This window comes from Macrotis lagotis, chromosome 3 (assembly GCF_037893015.1).
Source record: "Macrotis lagotis isolate mMagLag1 chromosome 3, bilby.v1.9.chrom.fasta, whole genome shotgun sequence".
In the NCBI taxonomy this organism is placed as follows: Eukaryota; Metazoa; Chordata; class Mammalia; order Peramelemorphia; family Peramelidae; genus Macrotis; species Macrotis lagotis.
In genome coordinates, this window is record NC_133660.1 from 236,732,436 (window position 1) to 236,752,501 (window position 20,066).

Here is a 20,066-nt window from a genome sequence, read left to right on the forward strand (position 1 = left end):
CTAGAGGTTGCCCTACACTTATAGCACCAAAAGAGGTCTTGATAGAGTCAATATAAGAAGCTCCATGCAAAGTCAGAATTTCCCAGGGAATTTACTAGAATTCATTTATTCCATCAGAGCATGATTTAAGCTTTAGCTCTACCTGTTCATTTTTATTTTTTTTAATCATGGAAATTGATGTTCAACCTTAAACTTGACAATTAGTTTCATATTTCTGAAACTGTATCTAGCATTAACACATATTTGTCTTAGTCTTTTGAGACCAGAATATTGAGAAAGAAAGAATCATTAGTAGTCGTCTTTTCATGTCTTTACCTGCAGATTAGGGATGTGCTAGAGCCAACTTGTACCAGCTCATAAAAACTGATTGTTAAATTTATATTGTAAACACTATACCTCAGAAATCCACAAATGCTATAAATTGAGCCTTGATTTATTGTTTTGTGGGTTGTCTAGACTTAAGGATGGAAAAAATGATACTAATACAGATTAAATCTCAAAGTGCGCCTTTTTGGAAAGCTGGTTGTTAAACATTTAGCATCACTGCTGCAGATAGGCTACTCTCTATTTGGGGGAACTCTGCTAGTTCTAATTGGGAAACCTTTGGTGTAGACCTGGGTGGGGGGAGTTGTTTTTAAAAGTGGATGTGTAACTTTGTCTCTATTTCTGTATAGTTCTGGATACTGCAGGTCAAGAAGAATTTGGGGCAATGAGAGAACAATATATGAGGACTGGAGAGGGCTTTTTGCTGGTCTTTTCAGTCACTGATAAAGGAAGGTATGTATCAGTGCTACAGTGTTGGACTAACAAGATGAGTCCAAACTTGCTATATTTGAATTTTCCGTTTCTCATTTTTAAAGTATAAATAATAATTTTGAATATGAAAGTAGAATTTATGAATTATTGGGAATGGTATTGTTTAACAAAATCATTTATATTTTTGGTTTTAGCTTTGAAGAAATTTATAAATTTCAAAGACAGATTCTCAGAGTAAAGGACCGAGATGAGTTTCCAATGATTTTAGTTGGTAATAAAGCAGATCTTGACCATCAAAGACAGGTAAGAAGTTTCATGATTATTATAATCCCTAGTTGTGTAATTGGAGTGACAATAAACTTGAGTATGTATAATTCAAAGAATATGTACCACACACTTTGAAAATGCTGAGTTTGATAGTATCATAAAAGATAAATATATCAAATAAGAAAAAAGAAAACAGACGTTTAGAAAATGTCATCTTGCATTAAATTAGAATATAATTAGAACATTGACTGCGTGAGATGTTGCATTATTTCCTATTACCTTGCTTTTCTTCTCTCTACAATCATGATCCCACCTCCTCTAGACACTGAGGTCGTGAGAAGTGAGAATAAAGCAGTAGTCTCTGATTTGGAGAACAGTGTTCTGCCCTCTATAGCAGTATTGAATAAATTTCAGGATCGGTCTTTAGATTTTGTTAAAAACAGTTATTTTCTGATTTTTTTAGGGGGTATGTATGTTGATTCTTTTTAGGCTTATAGTTTATGGAACTACATATAGAGAAAATCCAATTGAAATCTTTGTAAATAAATGTGAAATAAGATTATTAGCATAGTGATTCTCTTTCTATAGCTGTAACCAGAAGATTCTTATAAGAAAGATGGTTGGCAGGCTTTCCAATCGGAGAGAGGAGAATAAAGGAATTGAAAAAGTTGGTTTCATTGTGTATCCACACACCAGGCCAACTCCCCTTTTCTTAGGCTTCATAAGGAAGATGAAGCAGGAATTCTCAATCTGCAGACTGAGAACTTGTGTAATTTTTTTTGAATTATAAAGATTTTATTTATTTTGAGTTTTACAGTTTTTCTGCTAATCTTACCTCCCTCTCGCCCCACCCCCCACAGAAAGCAATTTGTCAGTCTTTACATTGTTTCCATGGTATACATGGATCTAAATTGAATGTGATGAGAGAGAAATCATATATCCTTAAGAAAGAAACATAGTATAAGAAATAGCAAGATCAGAGAATAAGATATAAGGGCTTTTTTTTAATTTTTAAAGATTTTATTTGAGTTTTGAGTTTTACAATTTTTCTCCCGATCTTACATCCCTGCCCCATCCCCCCCTATAGAAAGCAGTCTTGTCAGTCTTTATTTTGTTTCCATGTTGTACATTGATCCAAATTGAGTGTGATGAGAGAGAAATCACATCCTTTTTGTTTTTTGTTTTTTTGCAAGGCAAATGGGGTTAAGTGGCTTGCTCAAGGCCACACAGCTAATTATTAAATGTCTGATACTGGATTTGAACCCAGGTACTCCTGACTCCAAGGCTAATGCTTTATCCACTACACCACCTAGCCGCCCGAGAAATCACATCCTTAAGGAAGAAACAAAAAGTATAAGAGATAACAAGATCAGACAATAAGATATCTTTTTTTTTTCTAAATTAAAGGGAATAGTCCTTGAAATTTGTTCAAACTCCACTGATCTTTTTCTGGATACAGATGGTATTCTCCATTGCAGATCGTCCAAAATTGTTCCTGGTTGTTACACTGATGAAACAAGCAAGCAAGCCCATCAAGGTTGGCCATCACCCCCATGTTGCTGATAGGCTGTACAGTGTTTTTCTGGTTCTACTCATCTCACTCAGCATCAGTTCATGCAAAGCCCTCCAGGCTTCCCTGAATTCCCATCCCTCCTTGTTTCTAATAGAACAATAGTGTTCCATGACATACACATACCACAGTTTGCTAAATTAAAGGACATTTACTTGATTTCCAATTCTTTGCCACCACAAACAAGGATGCTATTGAGTATTTTTGTACAAGTGATGTTTTTACCCCTTTTCATCATCTCTTCAGGGTATAGACCCAGTAGTGGTATTACTGGATCAAAGGGTATATTCGTTTTTGTTGCTTTTTGGGCGTATTTCCAAATTTCTCTCCAGAAAGATTGGATGAGTTCACAGCTCCACCAACAGTGTAATAGTGTCCTAGATTTCCCACAACCCTTCCAACAATGATCATTGTCCTTTCTGGTCATGTTGGCTAGTCTGAGAGGTGTGAGGTGGTACCTCAGAGAAGCTTTGATTTGCATTTCTCTAATAATTAATGATTTAGAGCAATTTTTCATATGGCTGTGGATTGCTTTGATCTCTTCATCTGTAAGTTGCCTTTGCATATCCTTTGACCATTTGTCAATTGGGGAATGGCTTTTTTAAAAATATGATGCAGTTCTCCGTATATTTTAGAAATGAGTCCTTTGTCAGAATCATTAGTTGTAAAGATTGTTTCCCAATTTACTACAAAACTAACAGTTTTCCTAATATTGAACCAACCTGGCATTCCTGGGATAAATCCTACTTGCTTATATTATCCTAGTGATAGCTTGTTGTAATCATTTTGCTAAGATTTTATTTAAGATTTTTGCATCTATATTTATCAGGGAGATAGTTCTATAATTTTCTTTCTTTTGACTCTTCCTGGTTTAGGTATCAGTACCATATTGGTGTCATAGAAAACGTTAGGCAGAGTTCCATCTTCCCCTGTTTTTCCAAAGAGTTTCTGTGGAATTGGAATCAATTGTTCCTTAAATGTTTGGTAGAATTCACTTGTGAATCCATCAGGCTCTGGAGATTTTTGCTTAGGAAGTTCAATAATGGCTTGTTGAATTTCTTTTTCTGGGATAGGGTTGTTTAGGTATTTAATCTACTTTTCATTTAACTTGGGTAACTTATATTTTTGTAAATATTCATCCATTTCACTTAGATTATCAAATTTATTGGCATAGAGTTGGGCAAAATATTCTGAATTATTACTTTAATTTCCTCCTCATTGGTAGTGAGTTCACCTTTTTCATTTTTGATACTAGCAATTTGGTTTGCTTCTTTTTTTAAAAATCAAATTGACTAGAGATTTATCAATTTTATTGTTTTTTTAATTAATTATATAGTTTTCTTGCTTTTGATTTTATTAATTTCTCCTTTAATTTTTAGAATTCCTAATTTGTATTTAATTGGGGGGTTTTAATTTGTTCTTTCTCTAATTATTTTAGTTGCATATTTAGTTCATTGATTTCCTCTTTCTCTAATTTATTCATGTAAGTATTTAAAGATACAATATATCCCCTGACAGCTGCTTTGAGTGAATCCCATAGGTTTTGGTATGTTGTTTCATTATTGTCATTATCTAGGATAAAATAATAAATTCTTTCTATAATTTGTTGTTTGATCCACTCATCCTTTAAAATGAGGTTATTCAGTTTCCAATTATTTCTGGGTCTGTATCTCCCTGGCGCAATATTGCATATGATTTTTATTGCATTATGTTCTGAGAAAGATGTATTATTTCTGCCTTTCTGCATTTGATTATTAGGTTTTTATGCCCTAGTACATGGTCAATTTTTACATAAGTGCCATGTACTGCAGAGAAAAAGGTATATTCTTTTCTATTCCCCATTCAATTTCTTTCATAAGTCTATCATATCTAGAGTTTCTAACAGTTTATTTTCTTCTTTAACTTCTTTCTTGTTTATTTTATGATTAATTTATCTAAATCTGAGAGTGGGAGGTTGTGGTCTCCCACTAGTAGAGATTAGCTGTCAGTGTCTTCTTGTAGTTCTTTCAGCTTCTCCTCTTAAGAATTTGGATGCTATCCCATTGGGTTCATACATATTCAGTATTGAAATCACTTTATTGTCTATGGCATCTTTTAGGAGGATATAGTTTCCTTCTTTATTGCTTTTAAATACTATTTTTGCAGCTGCTTTGTCTGAGATAAGGATATGGTACCCCTACTTTTTTCACTTCAGCTGAAGCAAAATATATTTTGCTCCAACCTTTTACCTTTACTCTCTATATGTATCTCTCTGCTTCAAATAAGTTTCTTGTAAGCAGCCTATTTTAGGATTTTGGTTTTTAATCCACTCTGCTATTTACTTAAATTTTAAGGGAGAGTTCATCCCATTCATATTCAAAATTATAATTACTCTTTATTGCCCTCCATGCTATCTTCCCTCTGTATTTTTCCTTCTGAATACCGCCCCCTTCAGTGTGTTTGCCCTGCTGTATCAACCCCTCCCCTTTCATTCCCCTTTCCCTTTTTTCCCTTTTCCCTTCCTTTTGTTAATCCCCCCATCTGTCTCCATCCTCCCTCCCCCTTTCCCCTTTTAATATTTGAAAGGTAAGATGTTTTTTAAGTTAACTGAGTGTGTGTGTAAGTTAACTTTAAACCAAGTCTGTTGAGAGGAAGATTCAGGTGTTTCTCATCTCTTCCCTTCTTCCTCTCTATTACCATAGGTCTTTTGTATCTCTTAATGTAATGAGATTTACCCTATTCAATCTCCCTCCTCCCATCTTCTTCCTGTCCCCCCTTTTAAGTAGGAAGTGTTTTAAATCATTCTGAGTTATAGGAAACCCTGAATATCCATCAATTCTGGCTAAGTATACTCTCTCTAATAGAGTTACAATTCTTGAGAGTTATTAGAGTCTTTCTCCCAAGTAGGGATATAGCCAGTTTCATCTCATTGCGTAGCAGTCTCATGGATAAGTCATGAGTGTCCATCATTTCTAACTAAGTATATTCATCATTTTTGGCTAAGTATATTCTCTCTGATAGAGTTACAATTCTTAAGAGTTATGAGACTCTTTTCCCCATGCTGGGATATAGCTAGTTTCATCTTATTGGATAGCAGTTTTTTTTCTTTACCCCCCCCCCCCCCACTTTTAACCTTTTCATGTGTCTTTTGAACCTCCTGTTTGATGTCCGAATTTTCTATTTGGCTCTGGCTTTTTTCATCATGAATTGTTGGAAGTCTTCCATTTCATTAAATGGCCATCTTTTCGTCTGAAAGAGAAGGCTCAGATTTGCTGGACAGTGAATTCTTGGCTGCATTCCAAGGTCCCTTGCTCTTTGGAATATCTTGATCCAGGCCCTTCGATCCTTTTAATGTTGATGCAGCCAGGTCCTGCATAATCCTTACTGTGACTCCTTGGTATTTAAATTGTTTTCTTCTGACTGCTTGCCGGATTTTCTCTTTTATCTGATAGTTCTGGAATTTGGCTACAACATTCCTTGGTATTTTCATTTTAGGATCTCTTTCAGGAGGGGATCGATGTGTTCTTCCAATAACTATTTTGCCCTCTGGTTTCATGATATCAGGGCAATTTTCCATCATTAAATCCTGTAATATTAAGTCTAGGTTTTTTTCCTCTTCAGTGTTTTCAGGAAGACCTATAATTCTTAGGTTGTTACTTCCCAATCTATTCTTGAGGCCAATGGATTTGCTGATGAGGTATTTTACATTTTCTTCTATTTTTTTCTATTTTTTGGTTTTGTTTAACAGGCTCTGGCTGTCTCATGAAGTCATTAGTTTCTACAGACTCTATTCTTTTTTTTAGAGAACAATTTTCTTCATTTACCTTTTGCAACTCCTTTTCCAGTTGGCTAATTCTATTTTTGAAAGGGTTTTCCATTTGACCAATTGAGCTTTTTGAGAGAATTAATTTCTTTTTGCATTTTCCCAATTGAGGTTCTGAGAAAATTGTTCTCATTTTGTATTTGTCCAATTTTATTTTCCAAAGATTTGTTTTCTTGTTGCAAGGTGTTAATCTTCTCTTGGGTTTCTTTTCCTAAATTTTCCAATTGATTTTTAAACTCCTTCCTTATTTCTTCAAGGAGGTCTTTCTGTTCTGGAGACCAGATTATATTCTCCTCAGAGGTTCTAGGTCTCTCTTATTTAAAATCTTTTCCTTCCAAGAATTTTTCTGTGGCTCCTCCTTTCCACTGGCCTTTCTTCATTTTACTAAGACCTTGAGTTTGGGAGGGACTGGTTCACAGAGGTTTGGTGTTGGGATCCCTAGAGGCTTTTCTCACTGAGTGTAATATCTCCAACTGGACAGTAGGAGAGGCTGGTTGCTTTCTCTGGAGTGTTTGTGACCTTGATTGAGACCCTCTCCCTTTACCTAGAGTTAGTGATTGAAGCTGTTAAATATTTTTGTCTTTGATCAGTGGTGGGCTATACCTTGGGGTGAGGTGGTCACTCTCCCTATTGTCAGCTGAGGTGGTTCTGCTCCTGTCCTTAGCCTGGGGCAGAGGTAATCTGTAATTGTATTTGTTCTGGGAAGAGGCTTCAGTTGAAATGGAGGTGTGGACTCTGAGTTCCTCCTGAACAGAGGAGCCTGGGGATCTATGTCTGCAACTCTCCTGCACTGGAACTCTCCCTTGAGCCTTGCCATGAAGCTCCTGAGGGTCAGTGCCACCCCCAATGCCTCTGCTCCCTAGTTGGCCCAAGCCCCTGAGGTTGACCTGGATCTAGCCCCTAGCCCCACTGCTGATCAAGCCAGTCAGGTTCTCAGGCTCCCAGGCTCCAGCCCCACTGCTAATCAGGCTAATCCTCTGCTAACCCAGGCTCCCAGGCTCTCACTGGTCCTGTGCTCTTGGCAGAGTCCACCCTCTGCGCTGGGACTCACCCAAGATTGCAGAAGATAAGTCCTGAGGTAGATGTTCTTTCTCCTGGCTTTTCTTTCTCAGTTTTGTTGATCAGATTTTTGTTAAGAGGTTTGTTTCATATCATAAATGGGGGAAGATCAGGAGATTTTAGAATTGTGCCTGTCTTCTCTCCACCATCTTGACTGGAAGTCAAACTTGTGCAATTAAAAAAATATTTGTGACAACTATATTTCAATTTAATTGAATTCCTTTGTAATTTTATGAGAAGATGTCCAAAGGCTTCACCAGTCTGTCAAAGGAGAGATAAAGCAAGAAAAGATTATGAACCCCCAATATAAATGGATCAACTTGCATGAAATCACCAAATGAAGCAATACAGTGTCATAGAAAACATTTGAAACAAAATGGGTAGAGATTGGATTCAAAGGCTAACTGACACTTAGATGCTTTTTGTAAATTGTTAACAGTACTACTGATACTGTCACTTTAGGTGGTTGTTACTAGGAAAGTAATATAAATGTAAGCTAGGTGATCCTAACAGCATTTATAGATTAAAAATCAAAAAGGAGCACAGCAAACATGCAAAATGGAACTAGTTTACCAGTGTCCTTAATAGTGGTCCACTCTTAGCAATAATATTTGACAGCATTTTGATCTGCCACTCTCCTCAGTATATCCTTTGAAGTGATGAAGATGAAGTCAGAAAAAATGATTAGTCTTCATATGCATTTACATAAAATTTTTGGAGGCATCCAAAAGAATGAAGCAAGTCAGAAAATAAACAAAATGAGAACTAAGAAAACATTACCAACCCCATACCTATTTTCTTAGCTCCTATATATTATTATATTAGTAGTTTCTGTGAACATTGGGGCTATTCTTTGTGAAAACAAGGAAAGTAATCCCAGACCTCTTAAGGTTTCAATATGGACAATGAGGCCTAAGAAAGTCAAGTAATTTGTCTAGAGGTGAAATTTGAATCTAGTACCTCTAGCTCCAGAGTCACACCTTTTTTCCCCACTATGCCTCTTAGGTATCCTGTTTAAATCCTAGATGAAGATTTTCTATTGATGCTGTAGTTCTCCAAATTCTCTTATATGCAAGTGTTGTAATAGTTATTTCATCAAACCCTGAAGCATCACAAAGCTTCCTTCAGCAATTTGCAGTAATATGAAAGAGATTAGTTTAATCATTTACAGTGGAAAAGCAAAGTGAATAAAAAATGCATATTGCCCAGATGATGCTCTGCTCTTGGATGGCAGCCTATTGAATTAGTCTTTCCATATGTGTATCTTGGATAAGTTTTACAGATGCATAATGAATGAGCTGGGCCCAGAATGGAGGAGGAGGAAAAAACCATACAGCGCTTTCAATGATGCCAAACTTCCTGGCATTAGAAAATGCCTCTTTAGTGTCTTTAGTATTAGTATTCTCATTGAGGTAATTTTCCTATCAGTTGTGCAAACATCAAAAGTTCATAGTTAAACTTGACAAATAACCCAAAGAATGATGGAAGGAAGCATAGTTAGGTGTAAACAGTCTATAGAACGTTTTGCTCATGCAAAACCAAAAAAAAAGTGCCATAAAAGACATTACTGAGGATATGTATGAGTAGAAAGAGTGGAGAGGAAGTCATGTAAGGGGAGGGAGGGATAGCATATGTAAAGTCTACTAAATTTTTGTGGAAATACACAAACAAGAATTACAGTGAGTAAGAAGCTTATGGAAGGGTTAGGATCTGTATCAGTGGAGGGAGTAGCCATCAAAGCAAGATAATATGTATAGATGTAAATCTTTTAACTATAGAGGTCCATAAGATATCTCTTATAGCAACTAACTTCAGAGATCCCTAATGCTGAAAGAGAATCTGAGATGTGTGAAGAACTATGAGTGTCCTATTTTCCATATGAGAAAATTAGGTCTCAGAAAAGATAGGTGACTTCCCCAGGATCACATGTCTACTAAGTGTCAGAGCTGAAATTTGAGCTCCAGTCTTTTAACTCTTAAGACCAGTGGCAAAATCTAAATCTGTCATTTAACATCTATATAACTTTAAGCATATCACCTTCTCCGATTCTCAGTTTCCTCAAACACAAAAGGAAAAGATTGAATTAGATCATTTTTAAAGTTTCTTTGAGTCCTTGATCTAGATTAAATTTCATTATGTTTTTTCCTTTTCTTTTGAAGACTTTTGAAGATTTCATCATCCTATTTAATTTAAAACTTTTGTTTTTATTGTTTAAAAAAATTTACTTAACAACAACCAAAAAATGTTTCCACATAGAGGAGAGCAGAAAAAGTTAACTCTTAAATAATTATTGAAATATATTCCATTTAGCTTACTTTTATAAAAAAAATGTATATAATGAATTCAATATGTTCTTTCAAAGCTGTCCCTCATCCCTCTTTTCTTCTATTCATTTTTCTCATGTGCATTTTCTGTTAAATGCTTCCATGGCCTCTTTTCCTTGTTTTCTTTTTGGCACTATCATCTCTTGTTGTCTTTCTTCCTTGAATACCTTTCCCTCTTGAGAAGAAGAGAAACAAAACTCTTAAGACACAAGAGCAGAAGCCACATGTTATCTGTGTCTGAAACTTAGGTCTCCTTTGGCATTTCATTCTCTCAATCTCTGCCAGGAACTGGGGAAAATTCTCTGTCTTCTCAAGTTGTGGTTGATCATTACACTGATAACAGTTCTTAAGTCTTTGAAAATTTATTTTTTCCAATAGTATATATATATATTTCATATTTCTTAAATTCTCAATGTATTCTTCCTGTTCCCTTTTCCAGAGAGCCTTCCTTTATATAGTGTTCTAAAAGTTTCAGTGTGATTTTAAATTCTAAATAACTAAAGATAAACAAACATTGAATCTTATGCGAAACATTTGAAAGGCTAATTATTGAAGTTATTATTATCAAATTATTAAAAATTTAACATGTAACTACTTTCTGCTATATATATACATACATACATATATATATATTTATATATCACTGTAGTCAAACTTTAAACAAAAACTATTATTGGTAATCCTAACCTTGCATTTTTAATCCTAATCTTCATTCCAAAGAGAGATTTTGATGTAACCCCACAAGAAAAGTCTAATGAAAATAGATCAAGTGACTGAAGTGGACACCCAAGGTCCTTTATTAATAACTACTAACCAGTAGGTTTCAGAAAATGTCATCCAAAGACCTTTGCATATGCAGTGAATGCTGGTAAAGGAGCCCTGTTTTATTAAAATTAAAATTTTGTAACTCAAAATTATGAAAACTATATATATATATATATATATATATATGCAAAATAATTTGAAATAATTAAAATTACAGTGGAGTTTTTTCCCCTAAATTTGTAGTACTTATATTTATAAAGTTTAAAAAACCCCTTAAAACTGCACTAAGACTTTTGGGACACCTTGTATAATTAAGGAATAAAAAAGAAGGGGGTACTCATTCAGTGAAGCTAATCTATGCACATATCTGTTGTCTCCTACTTTTGCAAAAAAAGAAATGAGTGTGATGGTTTGGATCCAGACTTGGTCTCTAATTTTGCATTCAGTTTCAGTGTTGTGATTGCTCTTTCTAGTTACATTATTGTAGTCATTGCAATATGCCATTTTCCTGGTATCTGCTTACCCCATTCTGCACCAGTACATTTAAGTTTTTTTTGTGTGTGTGTTCATAATATTAATATTAATTCTAATGGCATAGTAATATTCTGTTACATTCATGTACCATGACTTGCTTAACCATTCTCTAGTGGATGGGCATCAGCTTCATTAAAAATTCTTTACTATTACAAAAAAGTGTTGGCATAAGTATTTTGGTTTTATTTGACCTTTTTTTGTTATCATTTATATACCCTAAGTGAGATCTCTGGGCCAGAAGGTATCACTCTTTCAAGTCATTTTCTTTATGTAATTTCAAATTACTTTCTAGGTAAATAATTATTTTGTTTCTTAATAGAAAATATTCCATCTGCCTCTAACAAACAAAATTCTAATTTAAGGTTTAAATATATATGTGATTCTCAGGTACATCCAGAAACCTTGAAACATTCTATCCAATCAGTTAAATATTTCATCATGCAGTTTGACATTTTCTGATCCAGGTTGTGCTTGGTACAAACTTGGCTCACCATATTTCATCATTAACTTCAGCTGAATCTGGCTAGAACAGATTAGCTAAGCAGTGATACTCTTTTTTAATGTAAATATTTTGCTCATCTTGCTCAGCATCAATTCATGCAAGTCTTTCCAGGCTTTTCTGAAATCCCATCCCTCCTGATTTCTAATAGAACAATAGTATTCATAATGTACATATACCACAATTGTTTAGCCTTTCCCTAATTGATGAACATAACACAAACAGATGGACGCACCACATTCCCTAATTGATGGACATACCACAGAGCTGCTATGAATATTTTTTTTACAAGTGATGTTTTTATCCTTTTTTTCATGATCTCTTCAGGGTACAGACCCAGTATCAAACAGTATGTACATTTTTATTGCCCTTTGAGTATAATTCCAAATTGCTCTCCAGAAAGATTGGATGAGTTCACAGCTCCACCAACAATGCAGATTTCCTTGTAACATTGATCATTGTCCTTTCTGGTCATATTGGCCAGTCTGAGAGGTGTGAGATGATACCTCCAGAGATGCTTTAATTTGTATTTCTCTAGTAAGTAATGATTTAGACCAATTTTTCATATGACTGGATTCCTTTGATTTCCTCATCTGTAAATTGTATATCCTTTGATCATTTGTCAATTGGGGAATGGCTTGCTTTTTTTTTTTATAAATTTGACTCAGTTCTCTATAGATTTTAGAAATGAGTCCTTTGTCAGAAACACTAGTTGTAAAAATTGTTTCCCAATTTACTACAATTTTTTTGATCTTGGTTATAATGGGGAGCTTTTTAATTTAATTTAATGTAATCAAAATTATCCAGTTTGTTTTTTATGATGTTCTCTATGTCTTCCTTGGTCATAAACTGATCCCCTTTCCATAGATCTGACAGGTAAACTATTATTCTTTGTTGTCAAAGTTTGCTTACAATATTTATTTTTATGTCTAAATCCTGTACCTATTTTGATCTTATCTTGGTATAGGGTATGAGATATTGGTCTAATCCAAGTTTCTGCCATACTATCTTCCAGTTTTCCCAGCAGGTTTTTTTTTGAGGGTAGGGTAAGGCAATGGGGTTAAGTGACTTGCCCAAGGTCACACAACTAAGTGTCTGAGGCCGAATTTGAACTCAGGTCCTCCTGACTCCACAACCGGTGCTCTATCCACTATGCCGCCTAGCTTCCCCTTTCCAGCAGTTTTTATTGAAGTGAGTCCTATCCCAGAAGCTGGACTCTTTTGGGTTTATCAAAAAGCCAATTACTATAATCATTTCCTCCTGTCTCTTTTGTACCTGGTCTATTCCACTGATCCATCACTCTTATTTCTTAGCCAGTATCAGACAATTTTGATGATTGATGCTTTATAATATAATGTTAAATCTGGTAAGCCCATGCTACTTTCTTTTTTCACTTTTTTCTTTAAATCCCTTGATATTCTTGACTTTTTGTTTCTCCATATGAATTTAGTTACAATTTTTTCTAGCTCATTAAAGTAATTTTTTGGAAGTTTGATTGGTATGACACTAAATAAGTAATTCAATTTAGGTAGAATTGTCACTTTTATTATATTAGCTTAGTCTATCCATGAGCAGTTGATACTTGTCCGGTTATTTAAATCTGATTTTGTTTGAGTGAAAAAGTGTTTTGTAGTTGTTTGTGTAGTTTCTGAGTCTGCCTTGGCAGGTAGACTCCCATGTATTTTATGTTGTCTGAAGTTATTTTAAGTGGAATTTCTCTTCCTAGCTCTTTGATGTATCTTACTAGTAATATATAGAAATGTTGAGGATTTATGTAGGTTTATTTTATATCCTGTGACTTTGCTAAAGTTGCGAATTGTTTCCAGTAGTTTTTAGATGATTTTTTTAAGGTTCTCTAGGTACATACCATCTTGTCATCTGCAAAGAGTGAGTTTTGTTTCTTCCTTCCCAATTCTAATTCCTTTAATTTCTTTTTCTTCTCTTAGTGCTGAAGCTAATGTTTCTAATACAATATTAAATAGTGGTGGTGCTAATGGGCATCCTTGTTTCACCCCTGATCTTATTGGGAATGCTTCTAGCTTATCCCCATTGCACATAAGGCTTGTTGATGGTTTCAGATAGATACTACTTATCATTAGGAGGAACAATCCATTTATTTCTATACTCTCTAGTATTTTTAGTAGGAATGGGTGCTATATTTTGTCAAAGGCTTTTTTAGCATCTAATGATACAATCATGATTTCTGTTGGGTTTGTTATTGATAGAGTCAGTTCTATTAACAATTTTCCTAATATTGAACCAACCCTGCATTCCTGGACTAAATCCTTTTTTGGCCATAGTGTATTATCCTAGTGATAACTTGCTGTAATTTCATTCCTAAGATTTTATTTAAGATTTTTGCATCCATATTCATTAGGGAAATTAGTCTATAATTTTCTTTCTCTGGTTTGAGTATCAGCACCATATTGGTGTCATAAAAGGAGTTAGGCAGAGTTCCCTCTTCACCTATTTTTCCAAAGAGTTTATGTAGAACCAATTATTCCTTAAATGTTTCATAGAATTCACTTGTGAATCCATCTGGGCCTGGAGGTTTTTCTTAGGGAGTTCATTGATGGGTTGTTGAATTTATTTTTCTGAGATAAGGTTATTTAGGTATTTAATTTCCTCTTCATTTAACCTCAGCAACTTATGTTTTTGTAAATATTCATCCATTTCACTTAGATTACCAAATTTGTTGGCACACAATTGGGCAAAATAATTCTGTATTATTACTTTAATTTCCTCCTCATTGGTGGTTCACCTTTTTCATTTTTGATATTAGTAATTTGGTTTTCTTTTTTTTTTTCATAAAACCAACTCTTGGTTTTATTTATTAGTTCAATAGTTTTCTTGTTTTTGATTTTTATTAATTTCTCCTTTAATTGTTTGAATTTCTAATTTGGTATTTAATTGAGGGTTTTTAATTTGTTCTTTCTCCAATTTTTTAGTTGCATGCCCAGATCTCCTCTTTCTCTATTTTATTCATGTAAGCATTTAGAGATATATCCCCTAATGACTGCTTTAGCTGTATCCCATAAGTTTTGGTATATTGTCTCATTATTGTTGTCTAGGATGAAATCATTAATTTTTCTATAATTTGTTGTTTGATCTACTCATTCTATAAAATGAGGTTATTTAGTTTCCATTAGTTTTACATCTATCTTTCCATGACCCATTATTTCATGTGATTTCTCTTGCATTATGGTCTGAAATGGAAGTATTCACTATTTCTGCCTTTCTGCATTTGAACATGAGGTTTTTATGCCCCAGTATATGGTCAGTTTTTGTGTAGGTGCCATGTACTAGGGAAAAAAGGGATATTCCTTTCTGTCCCCAGTTCATTTTTCTCCAAATATCTATCATGTCTAGGTTTTCTATCATTCTATTTACCTCCTTAACTTCTTCTTGTTTATTTTATGGTTATATTTATCTAATTCTGAGGGAGGGAAGTTGAGGTCTCCTACCAGTAGAGATTTGCTATCTATGTCTTCTTGTAATTCATTCAACTTCTCTTTTAAGAATTTGAATGCTATACCACTTGGTGAATACATATTTCATATTGAAATTGCTTCATCGTCTATGGTACCTTTTAGAAGAATATAATTTCCTTCCTTATCTCTTTTAATGTGTGATATATTTTTGCAGCTGCTTTGTCTGAAATAAGAATTGCTACCCTTGCCTTTTTCATTTCAGCTGAAGCATAATATATTCTGCTTCAACTTTTTACTTTTACTCTGTATGAATCTCTTTGCTTCAAATTAGTTTCTTGTAAGCAGCATATTGTAGGAGTCTGGTTTTTAATCCACTCTGCTATTCGCTCACATTTTATAGGAGAGTTCATTCTATACATATTCAAAGTTACAATTACTAACTCTTTATTGCCCTCCATGCTATTTTCCCCTTTTTTTCACCTTATCCCTATTTCCCAGTATTTAGCTTCTGAATATCACTTCCTTCAGTGTGTTTAGCCCCTTAATATTCTACCCTCCTCTTTCTTTCCCCCTTCCCTTTGCCTCTTCTTCCTTCCCTTCCTTCACAGCCCCCCCCGCCACTTCCCCTCTTAATACTTAAAAGGTACGATGTTTCTTAATTTAACTGAGTATGTGTATGTTATAAGTGGTGATACTCTTGAGGCTTAGCCACACCAACAAGAAATAAGTATGTGTTCAAGGGAAAGATCCATTAGGGTGTTCCTCCTAATTGCATGATTGAAACAGCTACTGATAAACTTTTGTCCTTGTGTATTAATAGGTACATTGTCAACTGTGGGTTAGAAGCAGTTGCATTTTTTCCCTTCTCTACAAGAAAGTTCAGGTTTGAACTTTCTTCTATTTTCCTTTTCTCCATCTTTCACTCAAGTTAAAAGACAAAGGAATAAAACCACAAAAGCCAGACAATATGATCCTTGGAGGCTTGACATTCTTTGCCCTGGAGATGGACCAAAATAAAGTTGAGTGAAAATATGCTAATGTCTTCTTCCTTCCATGTCATATTAGTGTGTAGTTGAGACACATAGGGTTTTTTGTTAGTTTTTTTAAGTCATATTTTGAGGCAAGACATGCTTAAAACCTGGGGGTGCTATATTAAAATCCTGCCTGTCATTTATTATCCTAATTTCTTCATCTTTATAATAAGAATGAACTAGATGTCTTTTGAGGTTCTTCTAAATCTATGATCCTATGATTATCTACACATTTCCTGGTTCTTAACTGGTTGCTAACCTGAATCTTATCCTTATATAGGCTTCATTATCCTTATCTATAAAATAAGAGGGTTAGATTAGGTTAGGTTGCTTCTAAAGTTGAATCCACCTTTAAATTTTATGATTTCACATTGGTATGGTAGCCTCATTATTAGTGAAAATATCAGCTCACCTACACTTTTTCTTCCCTCTTGTAATAAAAAATGGGTCAATTCCTCCCCAGGAGTTCATTCTAAATGGGTTTCCAGTTGAGAGATGGATCTGACTGTTGCTGTCTACTCTGACTTGTGTCCAACAGCACCACAGTCTATGGAGTGGAATAAAGCCAGTCTGAAAGTCTGAACTTTTTCTCAAGATCACTCCTCATTTCAGGTAACACAAGAAGAAGGGCAGCAACTTGCACGACAACTCAAGGTGACATACATGGAGGCATCTGCAAAAATTAGAATGAATGTAGACCAAGCTTTCCATGAACTTGTCCGGGTTATCAGGTGAGTAAAGTGCATGCACTCTCACAAGGGCTTTCCTGTAGGATTCATATTTCTATTTTAAAGTCTTGTAAGTTGAAAAGTTTCTTTTATATTTCTTACCTAAAGAAAGCAAAATTAGTTTGTGCACAGCATCCTTTTGCTAAGCTTTAAATATTCCTTATTGGCAGAATTTAGATTTGCCATTTTTAATATTTCTTATATACAGGATATGCTTTAGATTTGGGGGAATGGCCCAGACAAACATAGAATGTCAGACTTGGGAACAAACTTGAGATCATGTTATTCTAGTCATGTTTTAATAGATGAAGAAACTTAAGTCCCACAGGGGGAAATGATTGGCCCTTAGGTCAAGGATGCTTATTATTAAATGAGCCAGTTAGAAGCCAGAGCTCTTGCCTCCCAGGGTATTCTCAAGGTGTGTTGCAGTTAAATCCCTGGAAATTTGTTGGGTGGCCATGATTGCAAATCATCCAACAGAAATTTTTGCTTTCTGGATCTAATGTACTTGATCTTTATGTGGTTCAGAGAGTAAAGAAATGTGTCTCTATTACCTAGTTGATACAATTATCAGTTCTATATATACCATCCCAGAAAGTACTAGATCGAACTAGTAAAGATTGTAGGGCTTTGAGAAATGGTAACAGTGATCAGTGTATTTTTTCCTAACTGTTAAATTTCCATTCTTTTAAAAAGGACGTATTAAAAGAGCATCTGTAAATAAATATTTTTGAGAATTTTGAAGGAATTGGGTTGTTTGAGTCATGGGAAAGGTATTAAAAGTTTGAGAATGACTTTGTATTTCAACTTTCAGTTCCTCTAGACACCTGAGGTCTCTGTCAATCTTTATATTTGGAAAAATTTAATAAATTTTGCTAAGTTAATTTTCATCATTTTGTTAGAAGACCTTCAACCATTTTAATTGTGCTATCATCTCATGATCCATAGAGGTTACAGAAGACCTGGGTACTGTTTCTAGACCTGCCACAGAAGGTTGATCTAAATGATATTTGCTGTGCTTCCTAACTAGAATACCTGGGTCTATGTTGCCTTCTGGGTATTAAGTCTTACCTTCACCTCCAAAACTGAGCACTTTGAGGTTCATTAGAAGCATAAAGATCAGAATCTTATTGATCAGACTGAGTTAGTTTTTTTTTTAAGAATCTCTTAAGCTAGATTTATACTAGGTCTCCTGTTCTCTACGTTTGTTATGTTTCTTTGGTTCACCAGGCTCAAAGTTTCTGGTGTCCAATGTATAAAAAGTCCCTTTTTTCCCCCTGCTTTTTCATTTATGCTAAAATATCACATATTTGAAAAATCCTCAATTTAAAAAAAAAAAACTTGTTTTATTTTATAGGAAATTTCAAGAGCAAGAATGTCCTCCTTCCCCAGAACCAGCAAGGAAAGAGAAAGACAAGAAAGGCTGCCATTGTGTCATTTTTTAAGAATCCCCTGAATTTTAGCTGCCGACTGCCAGAAAAAAGCCCTCATCTGCTCCTTTCTTCCCTCCAGTTTACATCCTGTTGGGTACCTCTTTAGCCTTATGCAAGCATGTCCTTGAAATGGCCACCATGTTAGCCTTAGTTCAAGAATCCTGGCCTGGAGCTGGTGGTGATGGTGATGATGCTGATTTTTTGGTCATGTCAGGACAGACTTAATGAAAACACTAAGGCTGCTTCTCTAAGACCATCCAATTACTCTTTTTAAGCTAGATATCTATATGTGTGTATACACATAGACACACATACACACAATTAACACAATTATTTAAGGGCTTACACTCATAGTGGGGATGAATCACCCTTGAGTCCCCAGTTGTTTTCCAAACTGAAATCATTGTATGCAAAATGATTAATTTTTAACTTCTGAGATCACATTGCCTACTGTCATCCTAAATCAAAACCTAGGGAGTTTTTGTTGTGGGTTTTTGTTTTGTTTTGGGAGAAAATGTGAATTAGCTTTTTTGCCCAAGAGAATAAAATTTGATTTCAACTTCAGTTAGCCTTAAACCCACTGAAATGAATTATCAAAATGAGGTGTTTTAGGCCTCTTAGATCACTGTATCTTCTGGTTTCCAGTGTCCAGAAGCACTCTACCATCTACTGTATTTTTTTTAATGTGTCCAGAACAGCTATAGGGATCTTACTACTGCTGCCATTTTTGTGCTGTAAGGCTGATGATGGTGGTATTCTCTGTGGCCAAATACCTGGGCTCACTCTGGATGCAAGCATTTCAGTTCTTAGGGATCTTTCTCAGCCATTTATTTGAGGGGAAGGGGTCGTCAAACAATCATTTGTGTCTATCTTCCTTTTTGAGCATTTCTGGATAAGGGGTTCAAGAAAACAAACTGTAGTTGTTTTTGTTTTGATGTAATATAAAAAAATGGAATTGATCTTTCCAGGGTCAGAGATGATTAATGTTTTTGCTATATACTTTTATACATTATTTTCTTATCGAACTAGTTAACAAGTATTTTTATATGTTTGTAAGCCAATATGCTTTCACAGCATAACTTGTGTATATGTAAAGATGAGTATTTAATTCTCACAGTTCACTTCTAACTGACACACAAAAGCAAATGTGGAAGCTGCAGAAACTGTGGTAAAACTTCTCTTTATTTTTCTGGGCTTTTGTAGGGCCCACTTTTGGCCAGTCACATCCCTGCCCAAGATACTATCACAGGTACAACTCCCAAGATGTGGATCTCAAAATTCGGTAGCCCTTACTGGAGACTGACCATTTACATGAAGTATTAAACTGTACAAGCTGACTATTTGTTTAACTGTGGATGGCTTCTGATTTTTTTTTAAAGTTTTGTGAATTGTGTTTAAACAATTCAAGACTATGCTCCCTGATTTTGAGATGCTAAGTGGTATTGCACAATCACCACTCTACCAAATGTGTACAACAGCCCCACGAAGTTGATAAAGTATATGCCCTTGTAGAGCTTTGGGTGCTAGAATTAAAGAGACTGACAATGACAAGGAGACTGCTGTGCTGCCCATATTCTTTTGAGGTTGGGAAGGAGGGTGGGTGTAGAGAATGATGCAATCGTCATCCCAAATTAATTTACTGAATTGTAGCCACATATTAAAAGAAGCAAAGACTTTCTCTTCTTGATTTCCAAAAAGTGCTATTTTAAAAAAAATTGTTCTGTCATAGGCATTTATCAATTGCCAGATATGAAAGGTTCTTAGGACAGCTTAGGTTGGCAATGACATTTTTTCAGTATTGTGAACTGTGCAGAAAACAGCTGCTTTTCTTTTCTTTTTTTTTTTAGGTCAAAAATGGTTCTTTTTT

At 34.8% G+C, this 20,066-nt stretch overlaps 1 protein-coding gene across 4 annotated transcripts in view; it reads left to right on the forward strand.

The window, feature by feature from the left end:
- RRAS2 (RAS related 2) overlaps positions 1–19,548 on the forward strand; it is a 104,467-nt gene extending 84,919 nt beyond the window's left edge. For all 4 annotated transcript variants that reach the window (XM_074230223.1, XM_074230224.1, XM_074230226.1 and 1 more), the window contains exons 3-6: positions 675–777; positions 951–1,059; positions 16,651–16,769; positions 18,124–19,548. In XM_074230223.1, the coding sequence (XP_074086324.1) occupies positions 675–777; positions 951–1,059; positions 16,651–16,769; positions 18,124–18,211 (419 nt within the window). In that variant the 3' untranslated portion in view covers positions 18,212–19,548. The remainder of the gene's footprint in view (positions 1–674; positions 778–950; positions 1,060–16,650; positions 16,770–18,123) is intronic.
- Positions 19,549–20,066: the final 518 nt, after the last annotated feature.